This window comes from Genypterus blacodes, unplaced genomic scaffold (genome assembly GCF_046128005.1).
Source record: "Genypterus blacodes isolate CSIRO-AG114 ecotype Tasmania unplaced genomic scaffold, CSIRO-AGI_Gbla_v1 ptg000030l_1, whole genome shotgun sequence".
In the NCBI taxonomy this organism is placed as follows: domain Eukaryota; kingdom Metazoa; phylum Chordata; class Actinopteri; order Ophidiiformes; family Ophidiidae; genus Genypterus; species Genypterus blacodes.
In genome coordinates, this window is record NW_027466843.1 from 3,185,728 (window position 1) to 3,201,251 (window position 15,524).

Sequence of the window (15,524 nt, forward strand, 5' to 3'; positions counted from 1 at the left end):
ACCAAACTGAAAAGGTACTTAATTTGTATTTTACATCCCATACAATTTCACAGTAGCGGTATAGTATATTAGAATATTTATATATACTGTATGTATATACAATTATCAACACATTAAATGCAATCCTTTATATAGGTCATTTCTATCATGTCAACAAAGAAAATTGTCTCAATAATACACCTCTAGTACAAAATATATTGTCAGACTTAACAATAATTAAATATCCACCATTTAAGGAAAAACAGTAACTTGTACTTGTACAAAACGCTAACTACTTCACAACTTCTTTTAGGACACACTGTATGTTACATTCAACTTGTCACGGGAGGTTGTACAACAGCGACGTCTAGAGGAAGTGGAAAGAATTAAAATAATTTCTCACAAATAGTTTAAACAGTAAAGGTGTCCAACTCGGCAAACATTCACAAAGTTGCCCTCCAAGTGTAATATGTCATTGAGACAAAAACTGAAATAAAACATTCTGAACGTCAAAGAAAGGACATATAACCTGTTTAACCTCATGCTTGTTCTCTTTATGTTCTTTTCATCGGTCATCCTTGCTTGATTGACAGATTATTCTGGAAGGCACATCTGTCGTCTCATGACTGCTAGGCTGTAACCACCACCAGAAACTCTGTGGCTGAAACAAACAAGCACAACATCTTTGGTTCTATGGAAACTGGTTCATTTTAGTGACATATATTTTAATAAACATATATCAGAAGGCTGGACATTTGGTATATATCTGCACAGCCTCTCCATCTTATGCTATCAAATATCCTCTATGAGTTGTGGTTCAGTTGTGTCAAGTTTAAGATCATCATTAAATATTTATCTTTAAACTTATATTTTAAAAAGGTAATCACATCTAATAAAACAATGCCATGTGATTTAAATTACATATTATTTTTCATTAATCTGACCTATTTTTGACCTTAAATCTGGTGATTGGCAGGGAATCATAATTTACAGAATACCTCATCATTGTCGTGTATTTATGAAATAAAACATACAGTATAGGGAAGTACTTTGTCTAAGTCTCATGTGTTGATCAGAGTTGTAAATAAAGGTTTGGGTGGGCCCCAGAAGAATTCAAATTAGGCCTGTTCAAATTCTTCTGTGTTCTTACTTTGTCTCTCCACTGGCACAGCCTCTTCGTCTTCCTCACCGGCCTCCTGGGCTTCAACTTGCCCCCCTGAGGAAGCAGGTGGCGCCATATCCTCTTCTGTTGGCGGAGCAGACTGGCAGTGTTTGACCTCTTCCTCCTCTGCAGCCTCTGATGATGATTCTGGTTCAGTAGGTGAAAGGATCTCCACATCAGCAGCAGCGGAGGCTTCTTCTGCGAGATGACTTGCATCCACGGCCGGTGCTGAATCGCTGTGCGTTGATGCTTCCTCAACTGCCTCCTCTGCTGAAGCTTCATCTGCTGCCCCCTCCACTGACGTCTCATCAGGGGCGTTCTCAACTGGGGTTTCCTCTTCATCAGTGGTGATCACTTCCTGCAGATCTCCTGGGCAGGCCTCTGTAGACAAGACTGTCACATCTGAGGCAGCTTCAGCCTCTTCCACATCTACAGTGGGGGAGGATGTTGAATGTTCTTCACCCAGATATTCAGCAGAAGCAAAGGTCTCTTCCTGTATCTCCACCTCAGCAGCTGGAGCTTCAACATCTTCGCTTTCAACCACTGCCTCTTCAGATTTTGCTTCCTCCTCCATCACTCCTACAACAATGGCCTCTTTAGCTGCTTCTACAGCCTCCAACTCTAAATTTGATTCCCTGACTTGTGGGTCAAGCTCCTCCAGTGTGGACTCCAAATGTTTACCTTCTTCAGTTTGCTGGACAGCTTCCACTAGGCTGGTCTCACCCACAGAAGCTGTTGGTTAATAGTCACACTTAAGTTAAATGTACTGTTAAAACAGAAACTAAACTACTTCACATTGGAATGTTGTCATTTGTAGATGGCAAATGTGATTGAGTTGTTGCAAAATTCAGGAAGTTAACTGATCTGCTCAGGTCTACTTTGAGAGTGACACCCTCTCCTATAATGTGGAATATGTTTACATACATTTACACTGCATGTGTAGATTATTTTCTTCATTGTGTGGAGCATTTTATCACTTACCTTGACCAGATGTCAATTACAGGCTGGATGTAAATCAACCACAGGTTGAGGAAATACGCTACAGGTGAATACACACCACAGTCATGCTCCCGTCTGCAAACACTTTCCAACAGAGCAGCAAATGTGCTTCTGCCAAAGGCTACAGAAGAGATTCATAAAAGCCCCAAGTGAAGATGATTCACAGAACCAAGAGCACATATCTGCCATGATGTTTCTGCACTGGAGCAGGGCGTCACTGCCATCACAATGTGCCTGCAGCTTTCTACCCCTGGTCTCTGCCTGTTGTACATTCTTATGTCCACATTACTGAAAATCAAAACTCTGAAGGCATCATGTTGTATTTAGAGTTAGATTAGTTGGCTCTCTTTAAGCCAAACTGTATAGATAGCTTAGCAAGTTAGGATAGGAATGAGGCAAGGATGATTCCACGCCCTTTAGATCAGGGCAACCTTCAATTTGAACACAGAAGCATGAATGTGGTTCAGGGGTCGTTTGGGAAAGGGAGGATTTCTACAGGAACACAGTTTTCTGCATCTACCATTACGTGCAAAGCAACAAGCAAAGCAAACTGGGTCAACTACGATCCACAATGAGACCATGGCAGATTGTTGATTCAGAGCCTAACCATAAACTCCAGAAGTTGATGGAAAACATGCTCCAATTAAAGTTGTGAAAAATGCAAATTGGGACCAAACAAATGTTGCATCACCGTTTATTGAAACACTTCAACTTCCTCATCAATCAGACGTATCACTCTTAACTGTACTAGTCATTACAACAAATAGCACACATCATCCAATGCCCAGAGAGACAGGCAAGGTAAGTCTTCTATAGGGTTCCCTTCAAGATTATGTCACAGTTAACAGCAGAACAGCGTATTTTAAACATGAAAGATAAAATGGCTCTGAAACTCTACAGGAGACTTGTGAAGGGCATTCACACAGAGGGCCACTGAACGTGTGGACTGATGTGCGTGAACCCCAAAGATCTGGCTTGTACATACAGGGGATGGTAAATCAGATAAAGTGCAGCATGGTGCAGATTGGCTAAACTGTAAGATGTTGGGTGGTGATAAAGATCTCAATCACAGAGTTGGACAATTTCAATGTTTTGAGCAGGTAATGTTGGAAACGGGGGGGACCTGAATGTCAAATATGAACTTTGATTACGTCAAGTGGCCGTGTGGACATAGCAGAGGCAGCTTAAAACCTACGTTAAAGTTGGCAGTTGCCTTCAGGGACCCGTATGATTGCTGGAGCACGAATGCTGGGCAAGGCCTTCATTCAGACTAAACCTCTACAGTTAACATGCATTACACACCTTAAACGGTATTTGCAGCTTTGAATGTTTCAACACTGAGGAGGATTGTAGGCAAAAGTAGAAGAGAACTGCAGGGAGGAGGAGGTAGCAGGTTTTGGTCACATTTCAGAGCGAGATGAGCCGGAATGAAGCTTGCTGCCTCTATGTGCTCGTGTCCACGAGATCACACTGCCATTTGAACAGTAATCATGACCTAACTCAAGTAAGCAACACTGAAATATCTCTGAACTTGACGGGTTGCCGAGACTGAAAGCAGAATTATGCAGAGAAGAAAAGACAGCAGTGAAAGACCAAAAACGTGTGTTCTGCTTTAAAGGGCACTTTGTTTTACAGTCATCAGGAACATTCAGCAATTCTCTCAGTCCCTTATAACGCCTAGTTCAACACAACTCAGTACAACTGCATGGCAGCAGCCAAAGCATAATTTGGGTTTGCTCTGGTGATGAGAATTCCTACAGAATGTGAACCTGCCAAACTGCATGTCAGTGTAAAATGAGTAATATGATCTACCATGGAAGCCTCATGTACAAAGTTCTAGTTTGGGTTTGTGAGGGCTGGGGTGAGGTTCTGGGAAAGGCACCGGAAAACTGGACTGATGGACCCCAAACTAATATGGTGAACAAATGTAAGCCCCCCCTTTCATTTCTGCATCTATAACTCGGGGTTCATAAGTCCACTTTTCTTGGGTCCAGAGAGGAGGGACACAGCACAACCAACTCCTAGCCCCTAAAGCTATCAAAGCTTTATGCAGCCACCTCTGCAGCAGGGGCGGCCTCAGCTTCTGGGGCTGCGATACCAGTGTCTGCTTCAGCAGGGGCTTCAACTACTGCGGTCGTACCAGCACTCTCTGCTGCAGGAGCCTCTGCTTCCTCTGTGGCAGCCACTGCCTCTGCAACCGGGGCCGCTTCCTCAGCGACTGGGGCGGCTTCAGCTGCGGCTTCCTCAACGACTGGGGCAGCTTCAACTACTGGTGCGGCTTCCTCGACTACTGGTGCAGCTGCCTCGACTACTGGTGCGGCTTCCTCGACTACTGGTGCGGCTTCCTCGACTACTGGTGCGGCTTCAGCTGCTGGTGCAGCTTCCTCGACAACTGGTGCGGCTTCCTCGACGACTGGGGCAGCTTCAGCTGCTGCTTCCTCGATGACTGGGGCAGCTTCAGCCACTACCTCTACAACCACAACCTCCTCTGCGACTGCTGGCTCAGGTGCAGCCTCTGCAGCGGGTGCCTCAGCAGCTGGGGCAGGTTCTTCCACAGCAACTGGCTCAGCTGCGGGTGCCGCTTCCTCTGGGGCAGGGGCCGACTCTGCGACGACTTCAGCCTTCTCCTCTACTGGGGCGGGTTCAGCAACAGCAGCTACTGCCTCTGGTGCCGCTTCTGTGAGGGGCAAGGATAAAGAGGGTCAACAAAGTAAGAGGGAAATAGTGGATCAAGAGACCTTGAATTTGTCGACCCACTTGAATGACTGGTGGGTGCACATCTTTTTCACAAGGATGAAGTGGTAAATATTTGAGAATAGACTGACAAACTTTACTTAAAAAACAAAACCTCAGCCCAGACATGAGTCCAGATGTGGCTACTGGGGGATTTAAAACAAAGGGAGCATTAATGCATTATTTTCTCTTTCATAAGTTAAGATTTTAAAAAGTGAGAATATCAAAACTACTAAACCTTCCACTAACAACCCCATCAGTATCTCCATGCTTGGGTGTGGCACTTCCTGCACCATCTGGCTCAATAGATAACACATTAGACTTTGAAGCTTGCAAAGAAGTATTGATTCAAAGGATGCAAGTTTGAATCCCAGTAGAGTTTCTGGAGTTTTCTGCCAGTTTATTCCACATTACTCCCACCCCTAGCTTTTGGACCAGCTAAAATGTTTTCCAGGCTGCACGTTCCCAGATGAAGCACTCAGTCCCTGTTGCAGACCAGTTAGCCTCTCTGGGCACGTAGCCACACTACACGCACAAACAAGCTGACTAGACAAATCGTCTGCAAACAGAAATGAGAGCAGACAGGCGAGACTAAACTATTGAGCCTGATCATCCTACCATGTTTGATATTTGGGCGGTGCTGAACCAACTCAACACATCGCCAATCCAATCACGGTATTCTGCAGATAATCAGCTCTCCGCGGGTGTGTGCGTGTGTGTGTGTTCCGGCTGGTAAAGCTTCAGGGGTATGAAACATTCCTTCATGACCCAACAGATTTATCAAGCCTCACCTGACACGACCCAGTTTGCATTGTGTCACTCGTAAACTCACCGGTTTTGGTTTCCACAGCAGCGCTATCCCCACTCACTGACTTATAGGCCTGCAGGAGGAGAGATATGGAATCATTGTATTACAGCACGTATCAAACAATCGTGTTACAAAACGCCACCTCACACTGCCATTTTGTTTAACCAAAAACATGGTGCGGCATGGTACGTACACACCCACCAAGAGCTAATAAAGCACAGGACAAGTCTAGCTGGACAACCGTTTGTCCTTTCAACGAAACATTTGTACATCTCTATAGGCAAAGAGTGTTCTCTGTGCAGCACTGTGGTCACATCTGACAGCACAGTCCAGACGCTGCACTGGGCTTGTTAACAAACAGAAAAGCTACAAAACGATGACAAGTGAGGGGTGTGAGGACAGTGCAGACCTAAGGTTTGGAAAAGTGAATAAAAGTCAACCAATTGACGTGAGCTTGTTGAGCAAAATCTGATGGTAAAACTGGTTGGAAAAGTCAAATACTCACATAGACAACAGCAGCAGTGAGGCCTCCTCCACACAGAACAATGTAGGCCATGTTGGAGCCACCAGGAACTCCAAAGGCCATGTGACGTACTGGAGCTGCAGAAAGACATTGGGAGAGAGAGACAGAGCTTAAGGGTCAACAGCGGTTACTTTGAAATCAATATGGACAGGACTGTTACATAAAAACAGGTCTCAGTTCTAGACACGTGGACTCATGATGCTCAGATTAACAATTTAAACACAAGCGTCATAAGTGAAAGCGAGAAGGAACGCAAATCTGGTAGTTTAGGTGGACAGGTGTGTGTGTGTCCGGTACAAAGATTTGCCGGTGCTGAGAGGATTGCCAGTGGTGCATGCAGAGCTGGCTGTAAATAAAACAGACCGGCATCCCAAACACTAATCTCCTCTAGCGGCTCACACGGCGACTGAACACGCACTCTACAGCCACATACATACGTGCAGACATCTTTGACATGTTTTGTGCACGTGTTCTGCCCTGACAAAGCCCAGCAGGCAGACTGAGAGAGTAAAGAACACAATGTACAGCTCTGCTCCTGCCCCTCCCCCCTCCTCCCTGACATGCTTCTGTGTGAAGCAAGCCACCGCTCACATGGCATCTTGCAGCGACGCCTTATGTAGACATGAATCTGATTGTGCGTGTTGCATTCCAGCCATGTTTAAAGAAAGGTGCGCAATGTTTGAAACGCTTTCCTTACGGTACAAAGAAAACAAAGCTGATGTTTCAACACTGGCAAAAAGGGAACTTGTCAGGTTTTGTAGCAATATGTTGGCCAATGTTGCCTTTTCTAAGAGCATATAACAGCTTTTATCAAGGATTGTTCTAATTTAGGAACTTAAGGGTTGTGCTAAAGATAAAGATGCGTATTTTACCATTTAATAAACAGCTTGAATCAAGGCCGACACTGACATGAAATAGTACATTTGAACAGCTCAACAAGAAGCTACTATTGGTCAAAAACAGACCCACACAAACTACATGTTGAGTTACTTTACAATGTAGCATTTAGCTGAACTTTGTCATCTCATGAAAGTCAACAAATAAGCGCATGTTAACTTTGGTGAGGTTTGCAGCGCGTGTGTGTGGGTCAACCCCTTTAACCAAACTATCATGGCGATTGGAAGGAAAGTGATGCGGAAAACAAGTGCGCATCCATTGTGGATGCTGAGCCATGTTGTCATGACTCCTCCCTCCCTCCCCGCTCCTCTAATACCCATGACACAGCAGCACCAGGACAAGTCCAAGTACAGGTTATTTATAAAGCTAATCAGTTAATCCCTGCACAGAGATTCAAACCTAAACATAAACGCACATCAGGTAAATACAATGGCCACTGCTTTCAGGGACATGTGCTTGTGGGGAAGACGTGGGGAGGAACACGCAGAGCAGACGCACAGCTCTAGGCTTTGTCTGTGTGCTCTGTGGGGTGTGTGCGTGTGTTTTACATAATACACGAGCAAAGGGTGTCTTTCAGCTGGATGAGCAATGCACAACACATGCGCACACGCAATACACAGCCACCATATCTCTTGCCCCCAGCCTCACAAAGGCCATCTTATATAAGACGTGCCATCTAATGCTAAGTTGACCTTTGTGATACTTGTGTTTTGTGGAATTGCACTATGATTCTGAAATGATTCTAAGCTTTACAAAGGCTGGCTTTATGGCAGAACTGTTGCATTAGATTGTATAGGTGCACCTAAACTAATTAGTGACTTAACAGTCGTTAAACATTGAAGTTGCAGGACTCCTTGTGCTCCCCTGGGGGCTGAAGTCCACATGGACAGATCACCCCCAAGTACAGGGTGATCCACGTGTCAAAAGAGTCCCAATGATACAGACGGTTCCAACCTGCTTCATTATATAAAAGGGCTTGTCTTTGTTCTTAGGGTCGTTTACTTCAAAAACACTGACACGCAATGGCAAAATCACCGAAATTAAAAGGTAAAGCATTTGTAAATAGTGTTCCCTTTTAATTGTTCAATATCAAACAATATCTAGTCACTCGGTCTAAAACAGACTTTTGTGTGAGGCGACTTTTCGTAACACAATGTGCAGAACTGCATGTTCCCAAAGCAGGACACACCTCCTCCTCCTCGGGAGAGTCTCGAAGGACATCTCCGACCTGCATTGTCAAATAAAGTTTAGATATTTATAACGGCAAAGGCTATGGTTCGAGGCATTGGATACTACGATATAGCGTGGATTTACAACTATATGGCGATATTCATAAATAATTCCGAGACAGAAATACGACATTTTGATGTCGAATGCAGGTCAGACATGTCCTTGGAGAAGCTACGCCCCGCCCCCCCCTCTCCTCAGACTGATTGCTGCGGATCAGACACAATTAAATATTAAAATGAGGAATTTCCCGACTTTATTGAAATACAAAGCAATGAAATATTTGCAGCGTGAAAGCGTTACATTTCTAACGCACCTGTGAGAATCAGCAGGCAATGACGCTCACACGTGGCACCGTTTTCCCAATTAGAGATACGAGTCACTTTTAAATTAACGCATACATTTGAAAACCAACTGAAATGAGCGTGCAGGGTTCAAAGGTTGCTAGTATGACCAGAAAAAACGCAGCACAATTACTTTAAAAGCGCTAAAAAGTGACATAAACCGCACTGACTCACCGTTGACGGTTGCTGGTTTGACGACCCTCTGGACCAGCGGCCCCATTCTCTGACAAACCCGCCTGCAGAACATCTTCACTCGGTCAGTGGCGACGAAAAGGCCTGCGTGTGCGCTTCCAGCAGGTTTCTGTGGTAGAATGAGGAGCTGAGCTGGTGGTCGATGAGGTTACAGAGGGAACAGCCCCCTTTATGGAGGAGGCGTGTGCGCACTACAGCACTCCCCAGAGGCGACCTGGCGAAATGACAGTACAATCCAGCGGGGTCGACGAGGGGGTGGCGGAATGAAGAAATACAATAATATTCTACGGAAAACGCATCTAGCTGCACATTAGAATCTTCTCCGTGTTTTATACTATTATATGTATTAATTGTGAAGTCACTCCGCAGAATAAGAGCATTGTAATAAACCCTAAAGGCTCTGTGAGGAGGATGAACACCCCCCCCCCCCCATGCTGCTTTTAAATGGATTATGGGTATCTGAGTCCAGTTTGGTTGAAGTGATTACATAATGCCACAGTGCCAAGCTGCTACTGTGGGCTCTCATCATGCAGGCCTGAGCCATAAGTGACTAAAAGTAACAGAAGCACAATGGGAAAATGGAAAAACATTCTTTTCTTGCAAATAAGTATGAGCAGGTAAGTATTGATGGTTAAGGTAGTCAAGTGAAAACACAATCAATATCCACTTTTAGAGATTCCCATGTGTTCAAAATAGCTCAATTAAATTAAGGAACATGGAAGAAAATGTGCTTATTTCATGTTAACTGTGAAATCTGAATGTGTCTATGAATTAATATATGAAGTTACTTCTCACCTTTTTTTAATCTATATTTGAATACAAATGTTTGTGCTAAGTACTTTAGATATGATTAGAAAAGAGAGAAAGAAACACAAAAGGGGCAAAAGTACAGCCTGACATGTTTATTCACAAATGAGGCAAGAACATTGACAAACAGGGGGGGTGTTCATGAATATCCCCTTATTTTCAGGGGACAATGAACACAATCTGTTGATGGAGCTACTGAAGTCGATGTGAGCTTCTCATATTCAACCAGGTTGTCCAGGGAATGAAGGAAATTCATGTTTGTGTTTGTGCAACTTCAGAGGAATCATGAGCCTGCAGTTTCTTTGCAGCCATGCTTGTCCTTCACAATGCATGAGACACACATGAGCAGGAGCAGGACACAGCGGCACGGCCATGATGTCTGCACTTTACACACTGCCAACACACACACACGGCAGTGAAGTATTGTGAAGCACTGACTTACGTGTTAACCACCTGTGCTCTGGTTTAAAAGAAGCAAAAGAGTCTACAATCAAATACACCTGTGTTTATACTTCCTGTGTGTACCATGTGACACAGGGGGGAGGGACACTGGAATCATGTGTTGCATATATTGTTTCTAAGGAATAACGGTTATGTTTTAATGTTAATCCTGTTAATGACTGTATAATTAAAAGAAAAGGGAACTATATGTTAATATGTTTGTGTTTTGGCCAATTCTTTCTTTGCAGATGTCGGTTAAACTCCCCACTGTTGGGCTGTTGGGTTGTTCCACCTTGGAGGTTATCAAAGTGGGGCCTGTGTGATATTAGGACTTTCCTCATGTTCATCATTGACAGCTGTCCATGGTGTCTGCCCGAGTTTAAATTCTTTTGCCAGGAACGTGGTTTAGACGAATCGCTTCTCAAGCAGAAACAATTTAACTCTTAACAAAGGTTAACATGTTGAAGGTTGTGGAGGAGCTGGAGCCAGAGGTCACGGCTCAGTGTTTCCAGCGCCCCCTGTCTTTGAAATACCGAAGGGCACTGTCACAAACCTAAAACGACCTATTGGAGCAAGATGTTTGATTATTATTATTATTATTATTCTTAGTTTTAGTATCATAGTGTGACCTCTCCATGCTTTAAATCAGTCATCACAGAGTCTCAAACATAAACTTCAGAACTGCTGAGTTGATCTTTAGTTTCAAATTTCTAAATTTCTGCTGACTCTTAAACAGTCACTTATACTTCTACCTAACTACATTTACAGTACAGCACCAGTACTGTGGCTGTGACCTCTGCTGTCCTGGTTAGGTAAGTTTCCCTGACTTGTTGGTGGTCTAAGATCTGAAGTTTGAGGTCAAAACAATGAGTCATTTCACAAGTATTGTAGGAAGTATGTGCAATGTATGTATGACATGCTGTAGAATGGTCTGAGTCATCTTATCTTTGCATGTACTTGATGGGAGAAACTCTATTGTTCGGCTACCTGGAGAACAGATTTCTGTCACAATAAAACATAGAAACACTTAAGGAAGATGTTTGTCCTCTTCACCCTCCTCTTCCTCAGACGCTGTATTCTTTCCTGGGTTCAGTCTTACGTCTGCCGGTTGGCTGGTGAATGTTGCACCATTGTGTCACCTGCATCTGTTGCCAGCGCCTCTTGTCCTGCAATATCCGAGTCTAACCCACTGAAGAGGAGAGGTTTGCCCTCAACATGTGACAGCCTATGAATCATCCTTTTAGACAAACACACACACCATCACCACACACATGACACAATTTCCAACACCCACACTGTTTAATGCACAAGACCAGTGCATGACTGCTGTTCCATTTTGTCTGAGCGGACTCGTTGTATCTCGTTGTGTGCGTTTGTCCTGTTGTGACCAATTATTAATGGCCACATGTAAACTCTGCTGAATCACATCTTCATATAGAATATACAGTTTAGGGAAACAGGAAGGTGGAACTGAAAGTGAGTGAAGTCAGCTCCTCAAATAGTCATGTATAAGAAATAAAAACAACTTAACAAACTCTAAATACTGAGTAGAAGTACTTGTTTGTGTGAAACATGAGGGTCGGTCCCTGCTCCACTGTTTGATTGATCGAATCGATTGTTACACTAAAACACTGTAGTGTGACTGTGAACAAAGCTCACACAATGAGGACATCGAGTCTTTCAACACTTCACTTTACATTCAACCTTTTATTTAGCATCTAAATGATAAGATCACAAATATACACAACATTTCTTATTGGGATGTATCAAATATCTAAGAGTATAAATACTGACGACAATGATATTACATAATGTAAAAGATTTGCATTGTTGCGTTGTTGCACACACACACACACACACACACACACACACACACACACACACACACACACACACACACACACACACACACACACACACACACACACACACACACACACACACACACACACACACACACACACACACACACACACACACACACACACACACACACACACACACACACACTGTCTCAGCAGCAGTTCCACGCGTCTTTCTCTGCCCCTTTCCTTGCTGAGATGCTAATGGAGTCGTTGTACGCTGTGGTGTTTGCTGCCACGGTTGTCTTCTTCTGTCTCTTCAGCTTTGCAGCCACAGCCACGCCGATGTCTTCCACCTTATTCTGCTGATAGGACGCCTCCTTCACACTTAACCGTCGGCGTCCACCTCGACCGCTCGCTCGTCCGTTCGGCGGGTTCTTGGCAGACGTCTCGAAAAAAGTCATGCGGTGGGCCTTGGCGAAGCTGATGGCCTGCTGCTGGCACACCTGCTGCTCTGCTCTGGAGGGGTCACGGAGGTCACACTTTGTGCCCACCAGGAACCTGAAGAGGAGGGGGAAGTTGTGTCATAACGAAAGGTTAAAAGAATACATGTAAGAATATGTGCTAGTCCTGCAAGTCTAGTTCATATTGTTTTGTATTTGGCTTCCACGTGAAACTCATACACACTGCTTGGAGGTGAAGATGGAGGCCTTACCTGGGGATCTCCTGGCCCAGAGCGTTCTGCCTGCACTCTTCCATCCAGGCAGTCAGGCCGATGAAACTTGCCGGGCAGGTGACGTCGTAGACGAAGAGCACGGCGTTGACGTTACGGTAATAGTGCTGCACCATGGATTTGCGGAAGCGCTCCTGTCCTGCTGTGTCCCACAACTGGAGCTGATGGGAGGCAAGGGAGGCAAGGAGAGAGTGAGAGTCTGGGAGAGGTAGAAGCTGAGAGACGGAGCAGCAGCACACACAACATCACCATCTTACCTGGAGTGCTCCCCCTAACTCTCACTGACAGGACTGCACTGTAGTGTGCTTGAATCATTCTCTCTGTCTCTCTCTCTTCCTTGCACACCCAGTTATTGGTGGAGGGGGAATCTCTCTTGGAATTGCCTTTCCCCAAGGTTTCTTCCTTTCTTACTTATACATGAAGGTTTTATCTGGAGTTCTTCCTCGTCTACCTAGAGAGCTTTGAGTGGGGTCGGTTAATTTCCCTGATGTTCTGGGCCTGTAAAGCCCTTTGAGACATTCTATGTGATATTGGGCTATAGAAATAAAGTTGACTTGACTAGGTTTGAGGAGGAGGAGAGTATAAGTGAGAAAAAAGGGTTTGAGGAAACACAATATGTCAAAGAGGAAGTTAACAGGAGGAAGACACAGAGGGAGAATAAGATCAATGTTGAAATACCAGCAAACACACACACACACACAAACACACTATCTGTCATCACTGATAGGGAACTTAGGGCTAAGGTTAGTCTCATCTTTAGAAACATTGATCTTAAGAAAGTCAGATAACTCTGTTGGGGATTCCTCAGACTTTCCATGCAGAAAATGCATCAGGTATAAATCATCGTCACTCCATCTTCAGTATAACAGCATATCAAACAACAACAACAACAATTTCTAGAAAACCACATTGCATTTGGTGACATTAAAACCTCTAACCTCAATTTTAAAATTCAATTCAATTATTGTATCCAAATGATCCCAGATGATCAATTTCAAGTTACATTTACAGCAAAGAACTGCTCAGTCAGCACAGTCTGACACTTCCTCTGTCATGTGCTTATTTCCTAAACCAGGGACAAAGAACACACAAGGCTCACACTGTTAACAGAGCTGATCAAATCAATTGTGTCATAACAAGGTTCAAGTGAAATTCTCGATTTTATTTGCAGGAGTTCATTTACTGTAAAAACAACATTGAAATGACAGAAATAATAAAAATAATAATGTTAAAGTTAAAGCAAATGATTGTTATTAGTATTGTCCTGAAATTAAAATGTTATATTCTGTAGTTATGTTCCCCCCTTTGTTTAACATGTTCTTTTTAATTGCCTCCTTTATTTATTAAAAAAAAATATAAATCTATACAGAAGTATAGAAGTAAGATTTTCAAATGAAACCTCTGCAAATTCAACGGGAATCCGACAGGAAGACGCCAAAATGCTGGCTGCTGATTGTGTTTACATGCGTTGTTTGTTCTGTCGGTTCATTCGTTTTAAAGACAAATAAAACCCAAAACTTCGACTTATCGGCCTTTAAAAACTGTTCCAACTGCGCGTTAAGACGGACAGAACGTGCGTGTTCATATTCAAGTGTTTTACTTACTAACCGAACCATTACCTTAATTCTCTCTCCATCAACATCGACGGGTCTCTCGCGGAAATCCACCCCGATGGTGGCCTCGGCTCTGGGGGGGAACTCTCCGGCGCACAGTCGGTGGGTGAGACAGGTCTTCCCCACACCGGAGTCTCCGATCACCACCACCTTGAAGGTCCTGCAGCGGGGCACCAGTGAGGACACGCTGCCCATCGAGCTGGAGAACTCCAGGGACGACTCCATTTGTGGCGGCCTCTCGTGAAAAACGCCCATAGTCGAGCCGAGAGGCATCGTGTGAGTCTGCAGAACACACTCCACCCACACACACGCTCACTCTTACAGGTCCCGACAAGTACGGAGTCCCCGGAACACTTTACACACTTTTCTCCACTATCGCCAGTCAGGAGTGACATGAGAGCGGCGGCGATGGGAGGAGTGTTAATGAGGAGGAGGATGGGGGTCAACCGGCGCATGTCAGTGTGTGTGTGGCACGAAAACATGCTTGATTGCACTGAAACTACATCTGATTTGGGATCAGAGAGGCGTGACGTGACATGTCAGCGTGTCAAGTTTTCTTTCATTTTCAAGAGTTTGTTTATACCGCATTCAACTAACAGCGTGGAGTGATATCGTTACGGTTCCTCTGTGCTCTGTGGCGGCTGGCCGGAACACACACCTGTCAGCCAACCAGGAAGAACTTCAGGAACTAATTTAGTCCGTCAGCCAATCAGAAACAAGTTTAGAAACTAATTTAGGTCGCCCAAAGCATAACAAGGAAGACTCAAACTGATCTGATAATTTAATATCACAGAATACCTCACCCTGTATTATTGCGTAACTCTTAAATAGCCTGTACTTATGTTAGGCACATAAACTAGTAAAATGTGGTAGTTTAATATAAACAAAGTACCCCAGCCTCTATAGAACATTGGAGACTCCTTATTTATTTACCATTCTGGACTTGCCGTTTAAAGTGAACGCCAGCCCAGCTGGTGGAATCTGGGTCCTACAACTTAAATACTGGAAGTGCAACTGAGAGGCAACCTTTTATATTATTCTATGGGAGACAAAGGTGCTGCCAGTGGGAGTAAGGCACTTTGTGTGGACATACAGAACCTCAACCATCAGTAATTCAATATTACGCTGATGGGGGGGAGGGGGGAGTGTATTCTGAGCAGGGGGTCAAACCTGCGTGCTCTGTGACCTCTGCTCACTTTTGACGCTCTGCTGAGATATGCAGAGCACACAACCCCAAACCAAGGCTAGATTACCACAGCATGCA

The 15,524-nt window shown here is 44.3% G+C and overlaps 2 protein-coding genes across 3 annotated transcripts; both read right to left on the reverse strand.

Annotated features, from left to right (window-relative positions):
• Positions 1-2,820: 2,820 nt before the first annotated feature.
• LOC142994890 (uncharacterized) lies at positions 2,821-9,019 on the reverse strand. Of its 2 annotated transcripts, XM_076145777.1 has the most exons (5): positions 8,847-9,019; positions 6,187-6,281; positions 5,706-5,754; positions 4,569-4,817; positions 2,821-4,535 (listed from the first exon to the last, which is right to left on the reverse strand). In XM_076145777.1, exons 1-5 carry the CDS (start codon positions 8,917-8,919, stop codon positions 4,186-4,188), a joined length of 816 nt encoding a protein of 271 aa, XP_076001892.1. In that variant the 5' UTR covers positions 8,920-9,019; the 3' UTR covers positions 2,821-4,185. The 2 variants fall into 2 exon arrangements, with proteins under 2 accessions (XP_076001892.1, XP_076001890.1); XM_076145775.1 differs by having other exon boundaries at positions 2,821-4,817.
• A 3,004-nt stretch (positions 9,020-12,023) lies between these two features.
• LOC142994722 (ras-related protein Rab-33B-like) lies at positions 12,024-14,701 on the reverse strand. The gene is made up of 3 exons (XM_076145547.1): positions 14,267-14,701; positions 12,630-12,808; positions 12,024-12,475 (listed from the first exon to the last, which is right to left on the reverse strand). Exons 1-3 carry the CDS (start codon positions 14,531-14,533, stop codon positions 12,127-12,129), a joined length of 795 nt encoding a protein of 264 aa, XP_076001662.1. The 5' UTR covers positions 14,534-14,701; the 3' UTR covers positions 12,024-12,126.
• Between the last annotated feature and the right edge of the window lie 823 nt (positions 14,702-15,524).